The 22,394-nt window shown below is 30.3% G+C and overlaps 1 protein-coding gene across 1 annotated transcript in view; it reads right to left on the bottom strand.

The window, feature by feature from the left end:
* The window catches only part of LOC142323080 (tetratricopeptide repeat protein 28), a 211,396-nt gene that overhangs the window by 91,038 nt on the left and 97,964 nt on the right, over positions 1 to 22,394 (bottom strand). The window contains exons 3-9 of the mRNA XM_075362243.1: positions 21,715 to 21,862; positions 19,969 to 20,195; positions 16,661 to 16,865; positions 15,101 to 15,309; positions 12,299 to 12,484; positions 4,925 to 5,164; positions 1,617 to 1,895 (exon numbers count right to left, since the gene is read on the bottom strand). Of these exons, the coding sequence (XP_075218358.1) occupies positions 1,617 to 1,895; positions 4,925 to 5,164; positions 12,299 to 12,484; positions 15,101 to 15,309; positions 16,661 to 16,865; positions 19,969 to 20,195; positions 21,715 to 21,862 (1,494 nt within the window). The remainder of the gene's footprint in view (positions 1 to 1,616; positions 1,896 to 4,924; positions 5,165 to 12,298; positions 12,485 to 15,100; positions 15,310 to 16,660; positions 16,866 to 19,968; positions 20,196 to 21,714; positions 21,863 to 22,394) is intronic.

Genomic DNA, 22,394 nt, shown 5'->3' with positions numbered 1-22,394 from the left:
CTGATTAGTTATTTATAAAGAAATAAACAACAATAATATGCAACTGAATATAAATATAACCAAGCATTTAGTTTTACTCACTTTTCTGTTTTTTTCTCCTTTTTTTAATATGAGCACTTTCTTTGTGCACTATCCTTTTTTCAGACAATTTATAGCATATATGAATGTAAATTATCTTTCATATTTTATCATAATTTACTATGCATTTTACATATTTATCACATTTTATTTACTAGCATTCCCGGCTGTGGTTTCGGCCACACTACATATGTATAGAATTTCAAAAACTGGAAATATTTTTTTAGTAATTATGTGTGAGCTGTTGCTCTCAGAGTTATTGCTATTCACAACTTATTAGATAAAATAGATTAATTTGGATAAATAATAACTTTTCAATCATTAAATTGAAAACAGTCCCTTTAATTTTATTACCAAACTAATTTGTTTTTATGTATATTATGAAAACAATATAAATAAATCTTTTATAGACAAAGACAATAAATTTAATAAATCACATAACTGTCTGAAGAAGTCGATACTGACACATACAATGATCATTAGAGAAAATGTCATTCAATTTAATAAAAGAAGTTCTAGGTTATTTATTTATACTTCTTTTTTTATTTATGATTTATATAGTAGTGAGAGTGATGAAGTATAAACTCAGTAAACATTCCAGGGATCATAAGAAAGCTACAGTTAAAATTTCATAATGATCAGTTCAATAGTTTTCATGGTTAATGGGAACAAACGAAAATGACATCTCTTTGCATAGTAGTGAGATTAAGCATTATGTAACATTGTATGATAATTTCTTATACTAAAAGAAATGAAAAATATACAAAAGTTAAATTTTCTAAAAGGCTCAAAACTTGAGACTTTACACAACTCACAACAATTAGATTCAAATTATTCTTCAAAGCTATTAAATCTCAAACACCATTAAATAAAAAAAAAGAAGAATAATATAAAGAAGATCCAATGGCTGAAAATCAATATTATTTAACTTTGCAAGAAGAAGGAAACATTGTTTGTCTGAGATAAAAATAATAATTTCAAGATTATTTCAGATCTTGCTTTAGAAAATTATCTTTTTTTTTATTGTTGATAGTTGCACAAAATATCTTTACACCGTGGTATGTTTCATATTTATAGTGATCTACGTATATTAGGTGTTCAAAAGGTGAATGGACAGAACTTAAACTTTAATACGTTAAGATTAGTGGATCATAACTACAACTGTAAATGAGATAAAAGAAACTATGAAAAAATAAATGTTCTTTTGATCCCTCATAATCAGGTATTTCCTTTCATTCTCCCAAATTTTACATCTTTACATCTCTCTGTGTAGCCCAGTGATCAATGCAACCTACTAACCAGTTGTCAAACCTTTTTTTTTTTTAATGCTTCCATTTCACTTCTGACTTATTTATTCTTTCACATAGAAATAATTTATTTCAATTGCAACCATCATTTTTAGATGGTTGTTATCCTTATTTTAAGCTATCAAACTGATTTCTTTATTTAACTGTAAAATTATTAATAAACAATAAATTTGACTGCAACTACAATATAACTTATACATGGGGCAATTACAATACAGCAAGTACATATACCTGAGAAAGCATGAGGTAGTTTTCATAATATGGAACTGCTTGTGAAAATTCAGCACGAGAACTAAGACAATTCCCTAAGTTTAAAAGAGCACATGCCTCACCGGCAGTATCTTTTAATTCCCTCGCAATATTCAAATGAGCTCTATAATGCATCAGCGCCATTTCATGTGCACCTAAAGCTTGATAGGCAACAGCAAGATTACCGTGTGTAGATGCTTCTGAACTTCTATCTTTAACTTCCTTGGATATAGTCAGTTCCTGTTTATGATATTTAATTGCCTGAAAAAAAATAATACATATTATAAAGAAACAAGTAAATCAATTTATATTTATTAATACAAGTTACAGTATGAAATTGATATCTAGATGACATTTATTTAAAAAAATACCTGATAGTAACATATAAATCTAACTGCTTAAGGGTTTAAATTACCCATTGTCATAATTAATTTTGAACTCCATAAGAGTAATGATTTATTTAACACATTTTTCAATTAATAATAATAATAATAATCAGAAATTTATATATGAGATATAATTTTAAAGAATATAAAGTCAATCCACTGGTTAAAAGTTAAAATTTTAATCTGGTTTTATATTACATTCCACAGAATCGGATGTCGATTTAAGAAAAATTTACCATAACCTGATTTTTAATTAGTACCTTCACTTTTTAAACGATTTTTACGATCACTGAAAACTTTACTGTCATCTAAATAGTATATTACAAATAACTACTTGTTTATATAGTAAAATCATTTGGTTTTAAATAAGACTGTGTTGGTTAGTGTCAATAAAATTTTAACTGAATGATAGGTCTGGCACAACTGATTAATAATAAAGCAAATTTTTTCTCATACATGAATATTCAACCTTCTGTTTTCAAAACAAATCAGGATTAAGTGTAAGTTTTTTTTTTTACATAAAAGTGCATAATATAATTTGTCTTGTGTTAGTTTATACCTCTCTTCCTTAGTTTAAACTTTATTTTTAGAAAAGTGTTATCAATTACTTCACTAGTAAATGGGTGATGTTAACAATCAATATTTTCAAAAACATATCATGGATAAACACAGAGAAATATTAGGACTTTTGCAGAGAAATATGTGAAAATATTATAAATATTTATTTTAAAGACAAGTATACAAATTTGTTTTATTTATTTATCAATACGGACTAATATTATTGTTTTATTATTAAAACACAATGGCATCTCTGTAAATACAGAAACAATATCTCATAAATTTCTATTTAAAAACAACAAATCACTTTGCAAATGTTATGGTTTTTTATATTGTTACCACATATATGCCTAATTAAATATTGGCGGCCGAACATGGTATAGCAACTCAGATGTGAACAGGTGCACAGTATACGGACGCGCTGTACTCCACCACTCTCAGGCTCCAATAAATGAGCGTTACCCACGAAAGTGAATGAAATTCATCGTCAACCATCACCTGGAGAAGATGGAAGAAGACAGAAGTTCCCTGGCCGGCTCAATGTGGGTCCTCCCAGCGGATGCCAACATCCCCACCGGAGCAGCAGGCCTGGCCGGCCCATCGAGGGAGTTGCTGGACGCAGACGCTACCTTCCAGTTCCAGCTCCAGAGCTCGCCGGGCTTCAATTGCCCTGGCCGGCGAACTCGGCAGCAGTAGCTGGCCCAGCGTGGGATCGTTCTAGGGAAGAACTGCCTCGGCTGTGCCAGCGAAGGACGACCGACACTGCAGGGCTCTTGGGGCCACCATTGCCATGCTGTAGTGGGGACCCAACTGCCGCTGAGGAAAAGCCCGGTCGGACTTCAATGGATGAGCCGCAATTCCCCAACTTCACCGGAGACCAGTTTTAGGACCCGACAGCTCTTCTCAGAACTAACGCAAAAAACAGCCCTTTTCAGGGCCACCACAAGGTTATGGATTACGTTCCGTCGAAGCCATTCGACAACAACCATTCTCAGGGCTACCCTAAGGTTAGCAATTACAACGAACTGTCGAAGCCAATCAATGACAAAGACGGCCCTTTTCAGGGCCACCATAAGGTTAGTAAGCGACACGTGCTGTCGAAGCCATTAGGCGACAATATTAAAAACAAACGTGATAACAAACTGGACGGTATATTCTGAAAGTCATTATCTGAAATAAATTATACTAATTAATGAAATTCCACAGTAAATATTTATACCTTTATAAAATTTTCCAATCAGGTAACGTTTCACGATACGTTAGATCATTTTACTTCTATGCAAGTATACTGTATTCTATGCAACTATACTAAATGCAAGTATATTTTAATGGGTAATTGTAAAAATACATACATACAAAATGAATCATTTTTGTATGAAATTTAAAATTGCAGAAGTAAATTTAAGAATATGTAATATATTAAGATACTGGCATCCACTAGTTTTTAATAATAGTGCAATTTGGTGAAAATTTATTTAACTTTTCCTCCTTCATAACAGTCATCTAACGTGTATAAAAAGAATGAAATATGACCCCAAACACAATTCTTATCCAGCCAAAACAAAGCCGATAAAAAATAAACCAATGACAATACACATTTATCCTTGCATATCGCAGATTACATTTAAGTTTCACCTCCCCACAGATTACTTCACTAATTAACTAATCAGAAAACTGTATTTTCCTAACCAATCACAAGTATGAATATGATTGACCAATCAAAAGATTACTACTTCAAACCAATCACAACTGTAAAAGGAACCAACTAATTATTAGGCAGTAAATTCCAACCAATCACAATCACAGTTTTTTAACCAATCATAAGATATAAATAAAATTTACAAACTGGAATACAAGAACCCTTTTTTGTTATTTTCTACTACTTTCTTTTTAATTGGCAGGAATCTGTTACTCAGGTCCATTATACTGATCTTGTTACAAAATATAAATATTAAGCATACACTTAGATCTTAACCTGTTCTTTTTTATATACATTTCATCATAGTTCCTACCAGTTCAATTGCATATCCCACGTGCCTCTTTCCTTCTTGAATTTGAAACCACACTGTCTTATTGCAACCAAACAAATCAGAAAATAAAATTACAAAAAAATTTAAAAAAATGATGACACAAAATAAAAAAATTTCTCCACAATTATCAGTGGGAATAATGATTTGATTTAGGCAGAGGAACATGCCAATGTCTGTATCAAATCAGTCTTTGGAATAATTGTTCTCAGACTGTAAGATCTAGACAAAGGACAATAATAACTGTAAGATGAATTTACTTTTGGCAAGGGAATTTATCAACGGTTTAGGACACAAAAATAACATTTTTTTAAAATACCTGTTCATAATACCCCATAGCACTAAAAGCATTTCCAATATTGCCATAAGCTCTGCCCATTCCAGCACGATCACCTAGTGCTCGAGCTATACTTAGATGTGCTTGATGGAGTTTTAATGCAGCATCATGTTCTCCTAATAACTGGTAAACAATTCCTAGATTAGAACATGCTCGGCCTTCTCCAACACGATCTCTTGAACTCAACGCCATATCCAGCTGTCTTTCATGCCACCTCTTTGCCTGTAACAATGAATAATAAATCTCTGTAAAGGAAAATGAAATATTCTCAGTGAATGTTTTATTTATAAAACAAATGTAACTCAACACAGTAAATATGTTTCAGCTGTATAATATTGTAATTACTCTGTTACATTATAAAACTGCATTTACTAATGGTTTTACAACAACTGAAATATCTCGGGTTGTAGCAAACCCTATTGGTACACTCCTGAAGATAGTGCAATGAAACAACTACTGATGATCATAATAGTTAATGCCACTTAAAAAAAAAAGAGCATATATATACAAATATACAAATAATATCAGTAACTATTACGACAAAAATTAAGTCATATTTTTACCTGCAGCTTATTTTTTAAACAGTTGACAAAACATGACCCTTTAAAATTATTGAATATTAAACAACTCGCTTTCAAATTAATTGAAAGCTTTCTTCCACAGGCCTTTTGCAGCTAATTATAACTCCTTCTTTAGAGGTGTTGTATATGATACTACATTAAAGAGAAACTTACAATTACTTCCAAAAAGGCCTTTATAATAAAAATTTCATCAATTTGATGGTAAATAATCTAATAACACTAGTCAACATAAAATTTGGAACTGAAAAGGGAGTAGGTGTTTTATGTAGTATTTTATATGTTGAATCTGAATATGTAGTTCGAAACAACCCATCATATAATGTTCTTAAGTTACAACCCCTTTATTTATTTGTTCCATCAGTCGTAGAACAAACAATACAAATAAGTACATCAGTATGTTTGCTTATTCACATCTGATTTATATTGTGATGCATGCTGTAGACCTATATTTGATACATAACAGTCAAATGATGTCATTTCATGTCAAGCCAGACATGTTAGCAAGTCAAGTAATGAGTAATTCAAAGTGATGAAATTTTATTCAGTATGAGTTCAGCCCTTGGTATGACTTGCTGTGTTCTTTAGTTGCAGTAGTGATTTTATCGTGTACATAATATAAAGACTGTTTTATAAGTGATGCTGTAAATTTAGTGAATGATTTTTATGACAGAAAAACTTTTGGTACTATTTTATTGAAAATCAAGATTTGGTAAGGTGTGTGTGTGTGTGTATGTTTTATGCAGTGTTTTACTGTGTTTTACTGCACAGAGAAACAATTTTATTAAGTATTTTAAGTAATTAAGTATTTACAAATTAAAAGTTAATTAGTTTTATATTACATAGTATTTCTGTAATATTTCAGTTTACTTTCATTCATTAAAACATTCTGAATTTTACAATGAATAAAAATCGGGCTTGTAAAAATTCTCCAAATGTTTTTTGTTACGTTTACAGAGAATTCACCATGAAAAGACAACAAAAACCAGTATTGAATCTGCTGAAAACTGCTTACAAACATTATTTTGACTGTCTCTTGGGAGAACAAGATAAATCCAGGGTAAGTAAAATCCAAGATAAACCTGTAGCATCTAAGTGCTACGTTAAACTAACCTGGTAGTAGAAGGAAAAAAGGACATTTGCCTTTTGGTGTACCCATGATTTGGCGAGAGCGTACTAACCATTATGATGACTGCTATTTTTGCTTAACAAATGTTACTGGTTTCAATTCAAACAATAAAAGCAGTAATATTGCATACCCAAATCTTTGTTCAGCTATGAGACCAGTACTTTATGATGCTGATTTACCGTTCCAATTGCTCCAACTTCTTGGAAAGAAATCTCTGATTTCCCAGTAGATTCAACTGCTGAATCAACTTCATTAGACATTAATTAAATTCCAGAAAATCAAATATTGAACCTCACCTCATAACACAAGCAGAACTGAGTGACCTAATTCGTGACTTGTATTTGTTGAAACAACATGCAGAGCTCCTAGGTTCACGTCTGAAAGAATGGAATTTATTAAACAAGGATACTAAAATTTCAGTATACAAAAATTTACTGAAATAGTTTAGAAGAGAAGGTTTAATTTGTTCCTGTCATGATGTTAGAGTGCTGTCTGAACTGGACATTGAATATGTTATTCATGACTAGTGTTTATTTATAGACTCATCAAAAAGAAGCTTAAAGGCAGTGTTGTTGCATATTTGAATAAGTTTTCTTCTATACCGGTAGCACATGCTGCAGGAATGAAAGAAACATATGAAAATCAATTTTGTCAAAAATTTTAAAAGCTATTAAGTATGATGAACACTGATGCCGAATCATAACTGACCTGAAAGTTACAGTGTTTCTTCTCAGTCTCCAGAGTGGCTTCACAAAATATGTGTTACTTGTGTTTTTAGGATAGTCGGGCAACAAATAAACATTACACAGTTAAAGACAGGCTAAAAAGAAATCAGTCTACCCCCCCCCAGGAAAGGAAAATGTTGTCAATATTCCCCTTGTCGAAGTAGATCGTATTATTTTACCACCTTTACACATAAAACTAGGCATGATGAAGAATTCTATAAAAGAATTAGATAAATATGGAGACAGCTTTAAATATTTAGCTGAGGTTTTTTCACAATTAAGTAAAACCTTATTATTTTTAAGTTAAGCTATTATTTTTATATTATATTATATTCTATTAAGAAGTCTCAATATATTTAAGTCATAACTAAAACTCTGGGGGTAGTGAAGAAAAATTGATTTCATTTTAAGATTCAGCATAAAAAATACATTCTAATTCACCTACTTTTATCTCAGTTCCAAATTATTTTTTTTTGTTGACCTGTGTAATTAATTATTTTAAAACTAACAAATTTATTCATAAATTCAGATATTTATTTATAGTAATTTTTATACCAATGATAAAATTTGTACAATATGTATAATAAATTAATATTATAATTAAAATTTATAAGGAATCTTGTATATTTATAGCAATTTATTATACTTAAAACAATAAAACTAGACTCAATATATACAGGATGTCCCATATAAAACGCAACCCAACCTTATACTGGTAGGTATTGAAATAATAAAAAGGCATGTGTAAATATAAATGTAATTTTTATTATTGCCATCCATTACCTTACATTTAGAGTAAATGTTGGAAGTGGCTGCCATCTTCTTGAATACAAGCTTCAATTCTTTTTACAGCGTTTCTTGCAACTTTTTTCAAAGTTTGTGGCTAAATATTTAATACAGCTTGTTCAATATTGACTTGTTCAATTGGCTCAAGAAGTTGATGAACCGTTTGAATGCGATAAGGTCGTAATTGAAATTGTTTGGTCGCCCGATGAACAGTCGATTTAGACAAATTAATTTCAGCAGACAAACGTCTGATCGATTTATTTGGCGAGGCGAGTAATCGGTCTTTGATTTCAGTGACTGTATCAGTATTCAACACTGACGCAGATCTTTTGTGTTCCTTGTTATTAACAGAACCGGTCTCTCTAAATTTTGCGACTAACCTTAATACTGATGTTTTGTTAGGAGCTGGTTTATCTGGGTACTTATGGCGAAACAAATCTTGCACTGCAACCACTGATTTCGTACTGAAGTACGACTCTACAATGAAAACACGTTCATCTAGCGAAAACACCATCTTGTCTCTAGCAATACACTGAACGTTATGATTGCATTGTTGTTACTATCGGTAGTGTTCTACTGCGTTGCCGCGATGTTCAGATGTTGGACGAGTCCATTTCAGTAGTGAGTAGGGGAGTAAGCTTGACTTGAAATTTCATGGATGAGTGATTGATGGGTTGCGTTTTATATGGGGCACCCTTTATATATAAAATAGTATTTAATGGTTTTGATGATGAAATTACAGAAAAAGTTTATAAAAAGCAGCATAAGAAATATAAAAAAAATACCAAAATACAACAAAAAAATAACACAAAGATTAATAATAGTTTAAAACTAAAACACAATTACACAAATAAAATAATAGAAAAAATTATTAATGTACTTGATAAAAATAAATATAAAAACGCATATAAACTAAGTAATCACATTATAAAATATTTTAAAAAAAATAACAATAATAAAAATAATAAAGAGGAATTAGGACTATATAAAATTAAATGCAATGAATGTAACACTATTTATATAGGTAAAATCAACACATCATTTTTTAGAATTTACAAATCATTAGACAGCATACAGAAATAGAAAAAGATGTTTATCTAATGTAGCTGACTATCTGTTAGAATGTAAACACAATATTACAGATTGTAAAAACCCACATAGAGATTTTGGAGATTCGTGATAATGAAAAAAACTGAATATACTAGATAAATATTTCATTTATAAATATAAACATACATACAAAATGATGAACCACCAGATCACATTTGTGGATGATGATTTAATAAACAATATAATAAAACTACAATCTAACAGTTGACAACAACAATAGAATTAAAAGAAAACACTACAATTTAAAGATTAGATTATTCTGGTATTAAACAGCACAGTACATGTACTTTTACAATATTATTAAAACTATGAGAGTGGAAATATATTACAATTTTCATAACATGATAAATTATTAAAAATTATAAGTTTTAATATTATAAAAATAGAATTTAATACCAACTGAAAACATCAGGAAAATTAGTTATTGAAGATTAATAAGGTAAGTCTAACTTATCTAATTATTGTGTCTGGTGGTTTGTATTTTATATAATATTAAATATATATAAATATCTAATAAGAAACCAACCAGGACGCCATGAAATCTCAAGGAAATAGGCTCTACATAAGTATACCTGGGAAGAGAGTGATAAAAATGTCCCAAAATTAGGAACAGGCTTCTTATTCAGACTTAAACTAATAAACTCCATACAATAATTCAAGTCACAATCCCCAAAAATCTCAACTCACTCTAAAAGCATTTAATAAAATTTACATTATAATAAATTCCCATGCACGTTTCTTTCTTTTTCCTGTTTACCCTATAGTAATTACCTTTCAGATAATACTTCACAGGATGAATGAGGATGATATGTATGAGTGTAAATGAAGTGTAGTCTTGTACAGTTTCAGTTCGACCATTCCTGGGATGTGTGGTTAATTGAAACCCAACCACCAAAGAACACCGGTATCCACGATCTAGGATTCAAATCTGTGTAAAAATAACCAACTTCACTAGGACTTGAATGCTGGAACTCTCGACTTCCAAATCAGCTGATATGGGAAGACGCGTTCACCATTAAACCAACCCGGTGGGTTAAATGCCCATGCACCTACTAATAATGAAAATAACTCTCCAAAAGACAGAAACAAAAAACAAAAACAGAAAACTTTCCAAAAATCAGATATGTTCTGAGATCTACTACACCTGGCTGTAAATAACATTCCAAAAACAATGTTAAACAATTAATCAGAAACTTCAATGCTCAACTAGGCAGAGAAAGAAGATACCGCAGCATCATCGGAAAATGACCTGCATAAAAGAAAACAAACAAAAATGGACAGAGACTCATCGATCTCTGCAGAAACCACAACCAAATCTTGAAATTCACATATTTCAAGAGGAAAGCTCCAAAAAATTAAAACCTGGAAACACCCCCACTACACTAAAGGAGAATAGCAACTAGACTATGTCTTCATGGACAAACATCACCACAAGGAGATCAACAATGTAAAAGTCCTCCGAGGAGTTGACACAGGCTCAGATCACTATACAGTAAAAATTAAAATTACATTTACTCCCCAAAGAAAGCAACAAAACCAAGCTCCTAAAACTAAAAGAAAAATGGACCCAACCCAACTGATTAAGACTAAAGATTACCAAAAGACCCAAAAAATAACAATCACGGATAAACTCAAAGATCTAGTCAGTCAACAACCTTAAATAAATCGCAGAAGTAGCCGCAATAAAATCCCGTAAAAAACATCAATGGTGGAACAACGAATGTGACAAAACTATAGAGAAAAGACATCAAGCATGGTTATTTCACCATCCCAAAAATCAGAAACATCCTTCCAAAATCTAGTAAAACAAAGAAAACAAACCACCCGAACCCTAAGGAAAATAAAAACACAATACCATAAAGACACACTGAAGTCAACAGAAGAAGAATTCAAAACAACACAATCGAATGACTACTACAAAACCTTAAAAACAAACACAGCTCCAAAAATATGAACCCCCAACCCTACTAATAAAGATTGAAAACGGTAAACTGGCCCATAACAATAAAGACAATGTAGAAATACTAGATAAATATTTCAACAAACTTCTAAATTGCAAAGAACTGACAGAATTCCTAACTTCAACACCAACACCACCAGAAAACATCAGCCCTCCCACAATAAAAAATGTTTACCAAGCACTGAGTGAGATGAAAAATTACAAAGCAGTGGGAGAAAATCAGACTTTTGTAGAGATTGGAAACATACAGGAATATCTGCAAAAATTACCCTTCATCAGCAGCTTGACAACATCTGGATCAAAGAACTCCTAGAACACTGGACAACAGCCCTCATCCATCCACTACACAAAAAAAGGAACAAAGCAGACCGTATCAATTACAGAGGAATGAATCTCACTCCTAGACACAACAAACAAAATTCTTTCCAGAATCATCCTCAACAGGAACGATTCAAAACTCAAGAAAGAACTATGAGAATACCAGGAAGATTTCAGACCCTGGAGGAGCTGTCCAGACCAGATCATGTGTCTCAAATTAATAATGGATTACAAAAGGAATGAAACAGAGACATGGGATAACAATCGTAGATTTCAAGAAAGCTTATGACTGCATCCACAGAGAATCCCAACAAAAAATGATAAGACACCTCAGACTACATAACAAATTAATAAACATGATGAAATATATAATAAACATGGATTGTGATAATATACTTTTTTTTACTTTGGATGATGGAAATGTACAGCCTAAAACATGTATTGGATGAATAAAGAGGCTGGCATGCTTACCATTACTCCAAATAGCCAGTCAGAACATTACACTAATTAACTTAATACTACTGTAATATTCTGATTAAAAACTAATATATCCTATAAAAGGATTTATTTTATTATTTTTTTTTTTTAACCTTCAGGACCACCATCAGGTATTATTTCAGAGGATGAGATGAATGGCAATTTTTACAGTGTGTGAAAATGCCATGCCTGACTGGGATTCCAACCTGGGACCTCCAGAAGAAAGGCTGAGACGCTACCACTCATGCCGTGGAGGCTGGCAGTACAATTTACCTGGTTATAGTCTCCAGCACAGCGAGCTGCATGGCCAAGACCTGCAAAAGCACGAGCTTCTACTGCTCTATCACCAAGCTCTTGAGCTATCCGAAGAACATTCTCATGAAAAACAATGGCTTGAGCAAAGTTGCGTCTATAATGGTGAGAAGATCCAAGGTTACTGTAAGCACGTGCTTCTTCCACCTAACAAAAATAAAACAACTGATGTAACATTTCTGTACAAAAATAAATAATTTTAAAATAAAATATACAATACTGTAAATATAATTAAAACTGATACTTATCCACAATATAAAGAGAATTTTTTAAGGTAATACCTAAGAAATAATTGTTCCCATTATTTGACTCTTTATTAAGTACATAAAAATCACTATTGTAGTAACAACAGCCTTTCTATAAGTCTGTTTCATAACAGGTAGGTACTGAATGAAGAAAAATAAATAACATTTCTTGGGAATTAACCATATAAATTACTGGAAAAAGTAACCAATCATCTGATTCTTAACTAGTCATTCACAACCTAATGATCCCACAAACTTGGTATATTTCAAAGAGCAGCATTTTGGAAAATGTAAAATCAAAATAATATCTGCAGCTACATTTAATAAGTCAATTTCCATAGATCAACAACGTTAAACAACATTCAGCGTAGTTTGCTTTTGGATGGTTAACATAATGCTGTCGGTACTGTATGCAACGAGAAAAGCTGAAATCATCAATCTGTTAATAATAAATAAAACTGTTTAAATATTTTAATACCATAAAATTTACACAACATATAACTTCAAATAACCAATAAAAAACATAAAAATAAGAAAAAAACAATTTACTATTCTAATAAAAAAAATTACTTGATTCATTTAATGGGGTGAAGATCCTCCACCACAAGACAGAAACCATCATCTACAAAATGTATAAAATTTACTTTCTTGGTTTAAACCGGAATTAATCGTAAAATGTTAGCTGATTGTTTTTAGAGATTACTTTTTTTGTAAACAGCTCTGTTAGAAAACAAGTTGTATAGCCAATTAGGGCCAATTACAATGTTAATATTTTGATCATTAATTCACACTTAATTGTCACAATATTTGTTTACAATTGAGGGGTTATAGTCTATTCTCTCTTTTACCTATCAATAATTTTCAGTAATATAATTGCAAAAATTGTCATAATGGATGATTGTTACAATTAATTACCATATAATTGTTTTGTTTTCATTTATTTATTCATAGACGTTTCCTATAAAATATTCATTAAACTCATAAATTTGAAAAAACATAAATATTATGCTTTTGAATAAATTTGTTTCATATTTTTAAAACAACAGGAAGCCATTTTTAGGAAAAATGAAATATATTTTTAAAAAAGAAAAGTTTCCACTTTTTTTCCAAAAAATGATTTCTAAAGATAATGTTTTTTTCAATATCACAATAATTATCTAAACATTTTTTTAAATTAAATTAATAAGCATAATGCTATATTAAAAATATTAACATTTTTTATAAATTTTTATATGTATAAAATTCTCTGAAACAGTTGGCTACTAGAGAAAAAAATAATTGTAGGGTAAGGAAAGTGTCATGTATCCATTTTGGAGATTTTCTTTTACATACTTTTGAAAAGTAAATTTCAATATTTTATTTTACAATTTTACTGCAGCAGCTGGTTCGTAATTAAAATTTTGTTGCTATTTTAAATGTTTAAACAATAGCTAGACAAAAAAGATCCTGTAATTTATTCCAGTAATAGCTTGTATTCATCAACCAGAATACCTCAAGACAGTCTTTAAGATATCTTCCCACACTGTGAATTGAAAAACAAATAATGACAAAAATAAATAATTGAATATTCAAATGTGTACATTTTAATTTTTCTGCAGGTTTCCTATTATTCCATTAAGTATTATCTCATCACTTTTCATTCTAAGTGCTTATGGCTGAGGTTCAAATTAGATTTTAAATGATTCCACCCACTGAGGTATTAATCTGGAACCAGCTGTAGTTCTTAAGCAACAACCCATGCTGGATAAAAGCAGTCCCAGTCATTCAAACCCATTCTGTATACATAACTTAGAATAAGTAAAAAAAAAATGTTTAGTTTCAATTCTGAAGACTGTTCTAGTCCAAATCTGAAAATATTTTGGGAATTTTTCCCAAGCAAAATAGTTTTTAATCACATTTTCGCCATGAGGTTTCTGACAGATTAAAATTTATTTAATTTAGGATAACCCAAGGAATCTATATTACTAAAAAAAATATATTGCAAATGAGGTTAAAATAATTTTCTAAAATGATGCATCAGTGGTTTTAGACATAGGAAAAACTGCTGGTTGGCTACAAAATCAAAGAAAGGGCTTTTGGGATGGTGATCAGAAACTAGTAGGCAAGATGTAGAGGATTTTTTCTTGAATCTTGCACTAGTAATTTTCCTGCACTAAAGGCAAACTGTTGACTTCTGACATCAGATAAGATACATACTGACCTAGGAAGACAATTAAATATTTAAAAAAAAATTGTTTAACCTCTGATAATGATGAGTACTTTTTGGAAACACATAAGTTATAGTATACAACATATTTAACAGCAGCTAATAAAAATATAAGCAAAACTTAATTAACTTATAAATTGTTCGTGAGGTAGCAGGATACAATTTTATAAAATCTTCATTAACAGTATAAAAATAAAATATAATGCTTCCCCTTCAAAATCTACATGTGCATAATTATTATGAGTTTACATCCGATTCACTGAAATTTTTTAAATATAGCAGTTAAAAGTAATGACAAATAAAATAATTTACTTGATTTCCAAGACGGCGAGCTAGTCTGAGATGTTGTGTATGACAATCAACAGCACTCTCAAATTCCCCCATTGCTAGGTAAACAGCTCCTACATTTCCAATTTCTCTTGCTTCTTGTAGTTTATCACCCATCTGTTTTACTAACTGTACACACTGTTTATGTGATGCTAATGCATTAGGATAATCTCCGATCGCTGTATACACATGACCTAAAACGAGAAATATTTAGATATACTTGACTTTCGAATTTAAATTTAAAAATGATATACAATGTTTCAAATACTGACCCATTTCTCTCACACATAGAAAATTCATTATATAAAATAAAATAAGACAGAAAATCTTTTGTAAATATGATTTGATTTTTCCAAAATGTAAGAAGAAATACAGATGGAAATACGATTTTACAGTAAGGTCAAGAATTTTCTTTAATAGGCAACATTTGTATTGTTATTAGTTTACTAAAGAAGCATTTATATTTATAAACAATCTACCAAAGATAAATCTTAAATCAAAGATACAATATATTATGTTTTTACAGAGAGTTAAGCAGTTAACTTAAATCAGAATATTATATAGTTATATAAGGTAATCCAGTCACTTTTATAAAATATAATTAAAAAATAACCTTAATGTTTCTAGTATAATTTGTACACAGTACTGAGAATATTACATATTTTTTGGTGCACAGATTGCATACAAAGAGAAAAATGAAATTAAATTAATTTTTAAAGCAGATAAATAAGTTTTCCTGTTAGTCACATAATTAAGACTGTAAAAGACAATATATAATTGTAGGAAATGATTTCACTACTGTATTATGTGCAATGACACCTCCAAAAATAAAGTACAGTTACAAACGTCAACATTTCATTTCATTACATAAAAAATAAGTTTACTTCAGATTTATTTTTCAAAATAATTACCAAATCAGTTTAAATGGGTTCCCCTCCACATGACACCATTCTCAAAATATGCTCTGCATAAAAAAGTTACAACCACAGATGTTAGCCAGATGATGGTCTCACTTTCATTTCTTCATTAAACAAAAGTAGTTATAGTCCTTAAACTTTGTGAACAAGTTGAAATCAATCTATAAAGAAGTACTCTCACGGAATTTTCCTTACCAATTTGATCAGTTTTCTGACATGCTCTCCCAGCAGTATGGAGAGTTTCATTCATTAACCAATGTCCTCCCTTCTTTAAATTGACATCACAGTGATGCAGATCTTGGATAAATTACTCTCTCATTATATAATTTAACAAATTATTTATGATTTTTCCAATAGTGTCTTTTTTTGATTCAGAAATCCAATAACTAGTCACACTTTTACATAAGATGAGTTTTCAATGAAAGGCATTTTGAAAAACTGACTGACATAAATAACCTCAAGACAAACAGTATTAATGAATAATATCTAGATGGGAAAGATCTAAATCTTGTAATGAAGGATCATAAGTGAACTAACATACATTGCTTTGGGAACTGCCTCACATTTGTCAACTTCATGATCTTATAATTTCATATGTGACTGAACTAAATTCAAATTTAGCTCTTACCTAAACTAGTTAGGGCTGAAGCTGCAGCCTGCGTATCCTTACACTTCATAGCGAGCACTAATTGATAACGATGCGAGGTTAACGCTTCCTTGTAACTACCTTTACTGAAATATGCAGAACCAAGATTTCCATGAGCACGGCACTCACCAGAGATATCACCCAAAGACTTTGCAACAGCTAGGTCTTGCTGCATATAACTGATAGCCTACAAGCAAAAAAAATATCATATTATCATACAATAAATTGTAGATTCAGCTAGGATAAAACTTCCTTAACAACTCACTTAAGTTTACTGCAACATTATGTATATATATATATATATATACTTTCAATAAAGTAGTAGGGAATTTTATAAGCTTACCAGTGGTAACATCAATATAAACTGAGGGTGAAAAACATTAAACAACTAGGCTGTAAGTTAGAGTAAAATAGTAACCCTATTTAGTACTTACAGTTACCCCCTCTGCAAATGCGTGCACACGCGCACACACACAAAATCTTGAACATTAGTCTATTTCAACTATAGTAATAAGTATAAAAATATTAAAGTGCCACGAAGACAAGAAACCCCGTAGGAGCACTTATTTAGTGAGTCAAAAAGGTATCGCTTTTTTAACAGGTTTTTCTTGATTTTTGAGGTTATAACTTTTTATTAGTACAATACACAAGACACTTTTTTATTTGTCATAAACAGCTACAAAAACACTTAAGTTGTGCAACTTTATTGGTAATTTTCTCATAGAAAGAAGAGAGATAGGTAAACAAACCAGTAGACCAATCTTTTACCTTGAGAAAGCATGCATAAATTGCTGCTTATTGTTTCCTCCTTCCAGGACCAATAGGCTTTTAGTTATGATATTTTCCATAAATCCTTACAATCACAAAAATAGGTTACACACTGTAATAAAAATGGCCGCCACAAGTAAACTGCTTAAATAAAAAATTAAAAAAAGAATGGTTTTAAGATCCTGAAACATGTAGGAAACTAGTGGGTAAGTTTCAATTTTTTTTGAACTGGTCAAGCAATTAGCTTATGTTTTTTTGGCACACTTCAAATGGATTGACCCAGGAGCAAGGATAATGGCAATGGCACAAGATAATAAAGATACTGTTCTAGTTTTGAACTTTAATCTGGAGGCTGTTCTGAAAACCAAAGGTGCAGTTGGGCCATTTTTTTAATCAAGAAAACTTGCAATATATAATTTAACCATTTACAACCTAGAAAACATAGATGTCTTTTGTTTTACTTTGGATGAAATGAAAGGGAATATGGGGAGTATCTTGACATTTTCTCATGTATTTATTAATATATCATGTCACATTCTCATGTTACTCATGTAAGAATGATAGACAGCTGTGGTGCACAAGCAAATAACTGTAACTTTAGTATTTTGTGCGTACATGCTGTAAACACTCACAAAAAATTACAAATGATAGATCACATCTTTTTTGATCCTTAACATTTCTAAAAGGAATGTGACTCCCACATTCCAAAACAAAATCAAAATAAAAATAACACTGCAGTTTATACTTCTGAAGATTAGGCTTGGGGATAATCTGTTTGTCTCAAGATAAACCTAATCCTTTTGAAGTTAACAAACTATTGCATGACAATTTTTTACTTTTCAATCCTAATAACTTTTTAATTGTTAATGAACAAAAAGAGAGAGAAAGTAAGAGAAAGATGTCTGAAAAGGTAAAATAATGAAAAATAAATCTTCCAAAGAAGAAATTTTATCCATACCTGAAAATAATGAAAAAAAAAGGCAGAGCAACAAAAAGGTTGAGCTATTCTCAATTAATGACTGAATGGTTTCAATATAGAAAACCAGAAATTACCGATGTGTTTGTAAAAACAAGTTACAATAAGGAATTTGAAAAATTGATTTCGAAAGGAAAAAAGAGTCACAGCCTTTCAAGAAATTTGATTTCTCCTTATGAGCATAAGCTTTTTATTTTGAAACATAAGAAAAATGACTTGTTACAGCTCTGCAATGATCACATAATTCCAACAGGATACCACAAATTTTAGAACGACTTCAACACTGGGTAGTATTGAAGACAGACTGACAGAACCTGACGCCAAAAAAGAACAAGATGACTATTGATGACTGGAAAACTGTCATTAGACAGTTTACATTTTAAAATGTTTCTATATCTTGTTTTATTTTTGTTTTTCTGATTTTTGTTTCTATTTCCTTAAAATGAATTTATTCCCTTTCTGATTAAAAACTAATAATACTTTCTACATAAAAATGTAATCTCTGCATATAAAATGACATTTTTCTCAGAATGTTTTTTTAGTTACTTTTTAAAAGTTCTCACTGTAGTAATAACAAAGTATGGTTATGTTGTTTAGTATAACAAAGAGTGTTCATTATAACTTATGCATCATTTAAAACTGAACTGCTTTTGTTAGAATTTTTATTGATCATTTTTACTGTTATTAACTAAGTATGGTAGGTTATTTATTATATAATTAGGTTTTTTACATAATTACAGTTGTTTGTTATTAATAAAATGTTTGCTGTGATTTTACATGAGAATAAATGGAAAGTGCTGGTATGATTATAAAAAATGATACAACAAATGTGGGATATAAATAGAATGTGATTTTTACTTCTGTTGTGCTGAACTAAAAATGAAAACTTACTGGAATTAGTAATGGCAGTTGAGTTGTTTGTTATAAATTTTGTGGTTTTTAGTGTTTTATGTTTTATAATTTTTTTAAGTTTTTATTTCTTTTTTGTTATTTGCTGATGAAATTATAGAATTATGTACTGAATGATGATGCAGGATCCTGAAAAAGTGGACTACTGGTATTAGTTTTTTTTTAAAGTTTTTCTGTTACTTTAGTGGTTAAGTTGTTTTCTGAATTTAACTAGCACAATAGTCAATATGTTGAATTATTTTAATTTTCAAAAATTTTCAACCATCAAATAATGGTTTTTCCCTTAGATCCATCAAATTAAAAATACCCAATAGCCAAAACACTAATTGTGATTCTTTTTAAAAAAATCTAAATACAAAACTTAAACTAAAAAGTAGTAAATGTTTTTATGTATATAAAAATGTATAAATAAATACTTGTTATTCTACTTAGACAAAAAGAGATTCATTTAACTGGTTAATGTACTTACTTTAGTTTAAAGATTACTATCTGCATATTAAAGCTACAACTATCTGTTGTTTGTTTAGATTTTACTAAACATTTAGAAACTTGTCTTTTGTGGGTGTGCATATGCATGGCCACACTGTGTGTATGTGTTTCCATTCATATTTTAAAGATAATTATTTCATTTACAAACCTTATCTAGTGAGTTAAGAGCCCAATAAGCAGATGAAAGTGCTGAAAATACAGAGCCACGTAATTTTAAACTGCAAGTTCCAATCCTTAAAGCAGCTTCAAGAACAACAACAGCTGCTGCATATTGACCAGCACCAAGCAACTCTTGTCCAACAACAGATATTATCACAAATGGAGACTTATCTAATTTCATAGCTTCTAACTGATGAAATGTCGGTTCCAGCGCATCTGTAAAAATTAATCAGCTATAAAATTTTTGTAATTAAAAAAGTAAACAAGAAATTCAGAATAAACTAATCCACTCAAGCTCTTCTTTGACACAAAATGAATTTATTTAAATATTGTTTTTAAAATTACAAACATTAACTGCCAAAAGAAAAAAAATGGTAGTAATGTACTAGAAGGAAAGCTGCATCCAATGTTAGTTTAAGTGTGCGATTATAGAAACTGATTCATTAAACAAGGATTTGGAAATATGGATTTTATGCTGCTTTCCTATCCTTTTTTTAATTTAGGATGTTACATAGCAGGCAATGCAGTTAAGTTATGTTTTGCAGATCCTCCAAAAAAAATTAATCCTTGATCAAAGAAAACAAAATAAGAAGCAATCTAAACAATTCTTTGAGTAAATTATTAAATTATTTAACTACAAGTCAATAGATCATTTCTATTCCAAAGCCAATTGGGCCAAGAATCTTGATTTATTCAAGATTTAATTAATACATTCCATTTTTATGTCAGTTGTGAAAGGAAAATTAAGGTTATAAAAAACTACATTGAAAGGGTTATGTAGTACCTTGGAAAAATAAATGTAATTAATATACTAAGTTTCTTCAGAAATTTTTTTCTTTTTTCTGTTTACCCTTCGGAACCATCGTAGTCCAGGTATTACTTCAGAGGATGAATGAGAATACATATGAATGTAAATAAAGTGTAGTCTTGTACAGTCTCAGGTCGACCATTTCTGAGATGTGTGGTTAACTGAAACCCAACCACCAAATAACACATTATCCATGATCTAGTATTCAAATCCTTATAAAAGTAACTGCCTTTACTAGGATCTGAACCTTAGAACTCTCGACTTTGAAATCAGCTGATTTACGATGAGTTCTCCACTAGACCAACATGTGGGTTACTTCAACATTTAAAGTTCAGTAACTGACCACAGACTAGAAATCAAATGGAAAATTATTTTTTTTATGTTTTTCATAAATAGAGGTCTATAAAAAAATTTCAGGTATACAAAAATATAGAAAATATTTTTAAAATGCAAATCTTTTACAGTAATACAGCAAACATTAATGTTTCCATGATTTTTCTCAGAATAAATGATGAAGAAATATTTTTTATTTGTATTTTTTATGTGAATTTTTTTATATTTTTGCTTGTTGATTATGGCCTGTGGAAAAATTGAAAGAGAATAGCCTTTTTTTTGTTTTTGAATAACTATGATGAATTTTATCAGTCTTCCATTTCTTCATGTGACAGCCTACATAATAAAAAAAATGCATAATAAATCACAGTGTCATAAAAGACAACTACTAATCTATAACTACATATAATCAAATACCACATACCCAAGTACGTCCCAATTAGTTGTACATTTGATGACATGTTAAAGTACACATTATCATGTGTTTGACAAATCACCTACAACCACAAATAGATGTGTATATATTGTGATTACACTTTTGTGACAATATATACATAGATAAATAAAAAACATTCAAAGAAATTTATAACATACTTCGTAAAGGAGACTTGATTGAAGCTTCTACTAATCCGGCTAAAAGCTGTGTAGACTTTGGTTCCTGGGCTAGGCCTGAGCTGAAAGCTGCCAAAGCATCACCATGCCTGCCCAGGCACTGCAATGCTACGCCTTGCCGGTAATATGCCTGCAAAAAAAAAACAAAGTTTTATTTCTACACGATAGTACTGCATACCATTGCATTATACTGCATTTATATTCACACACCATCATCAAGTATAATTAAAGAAGAATGTATCCCCCATTACATCCATCTATTTTGATATGAAAGCCTAGCTGAAAAATATTGAGAAATCACATCATCTCTTCAATATTGTCGTTCCATCCTCGGTAGAAATAGCTTATTATTAACATTATATTGAACAGACTGACAACCACTTTTTTATTACTTCAAATATTTAAAATTAAAAATACAGTATTTCAAAAAAAATACCACGGTAAAGTATCATTAAAGAAATTTCACTTCAATCATCACAGCAGAATCAACAATTAAATTATAACCTAACTGAAAATAAAAACCTGTCAACAATGCTTGAATATTTTTCTTTTACTTTTGTAAAAATAAGTCACTGATCCCTATTAAAGTAAGAAAATAAATAATCCATAATATCCATCCAAAAATGGACTGTTTTCATGCTACTAACCAAAATACTTTGACA

This window comes from Lycorma delicatula, chromosome 4, assembly GCF_047948215.1.
Source record: "Lycorma delicatula isolate Av1 chromosome 4, ASM4794821v1, whole genome shotgun sequence".
Classification (NCBI taxonomy): domain Eukaryota; kingdom Metazoa; phylum Arthropoda; class Insecta; order Hemiptera; family Fulgoridae; genus Lycorma; species Lycorma delicatula.
This window is presented reverse-complemented; position numbering and strand designations above follow the sequence as displayed.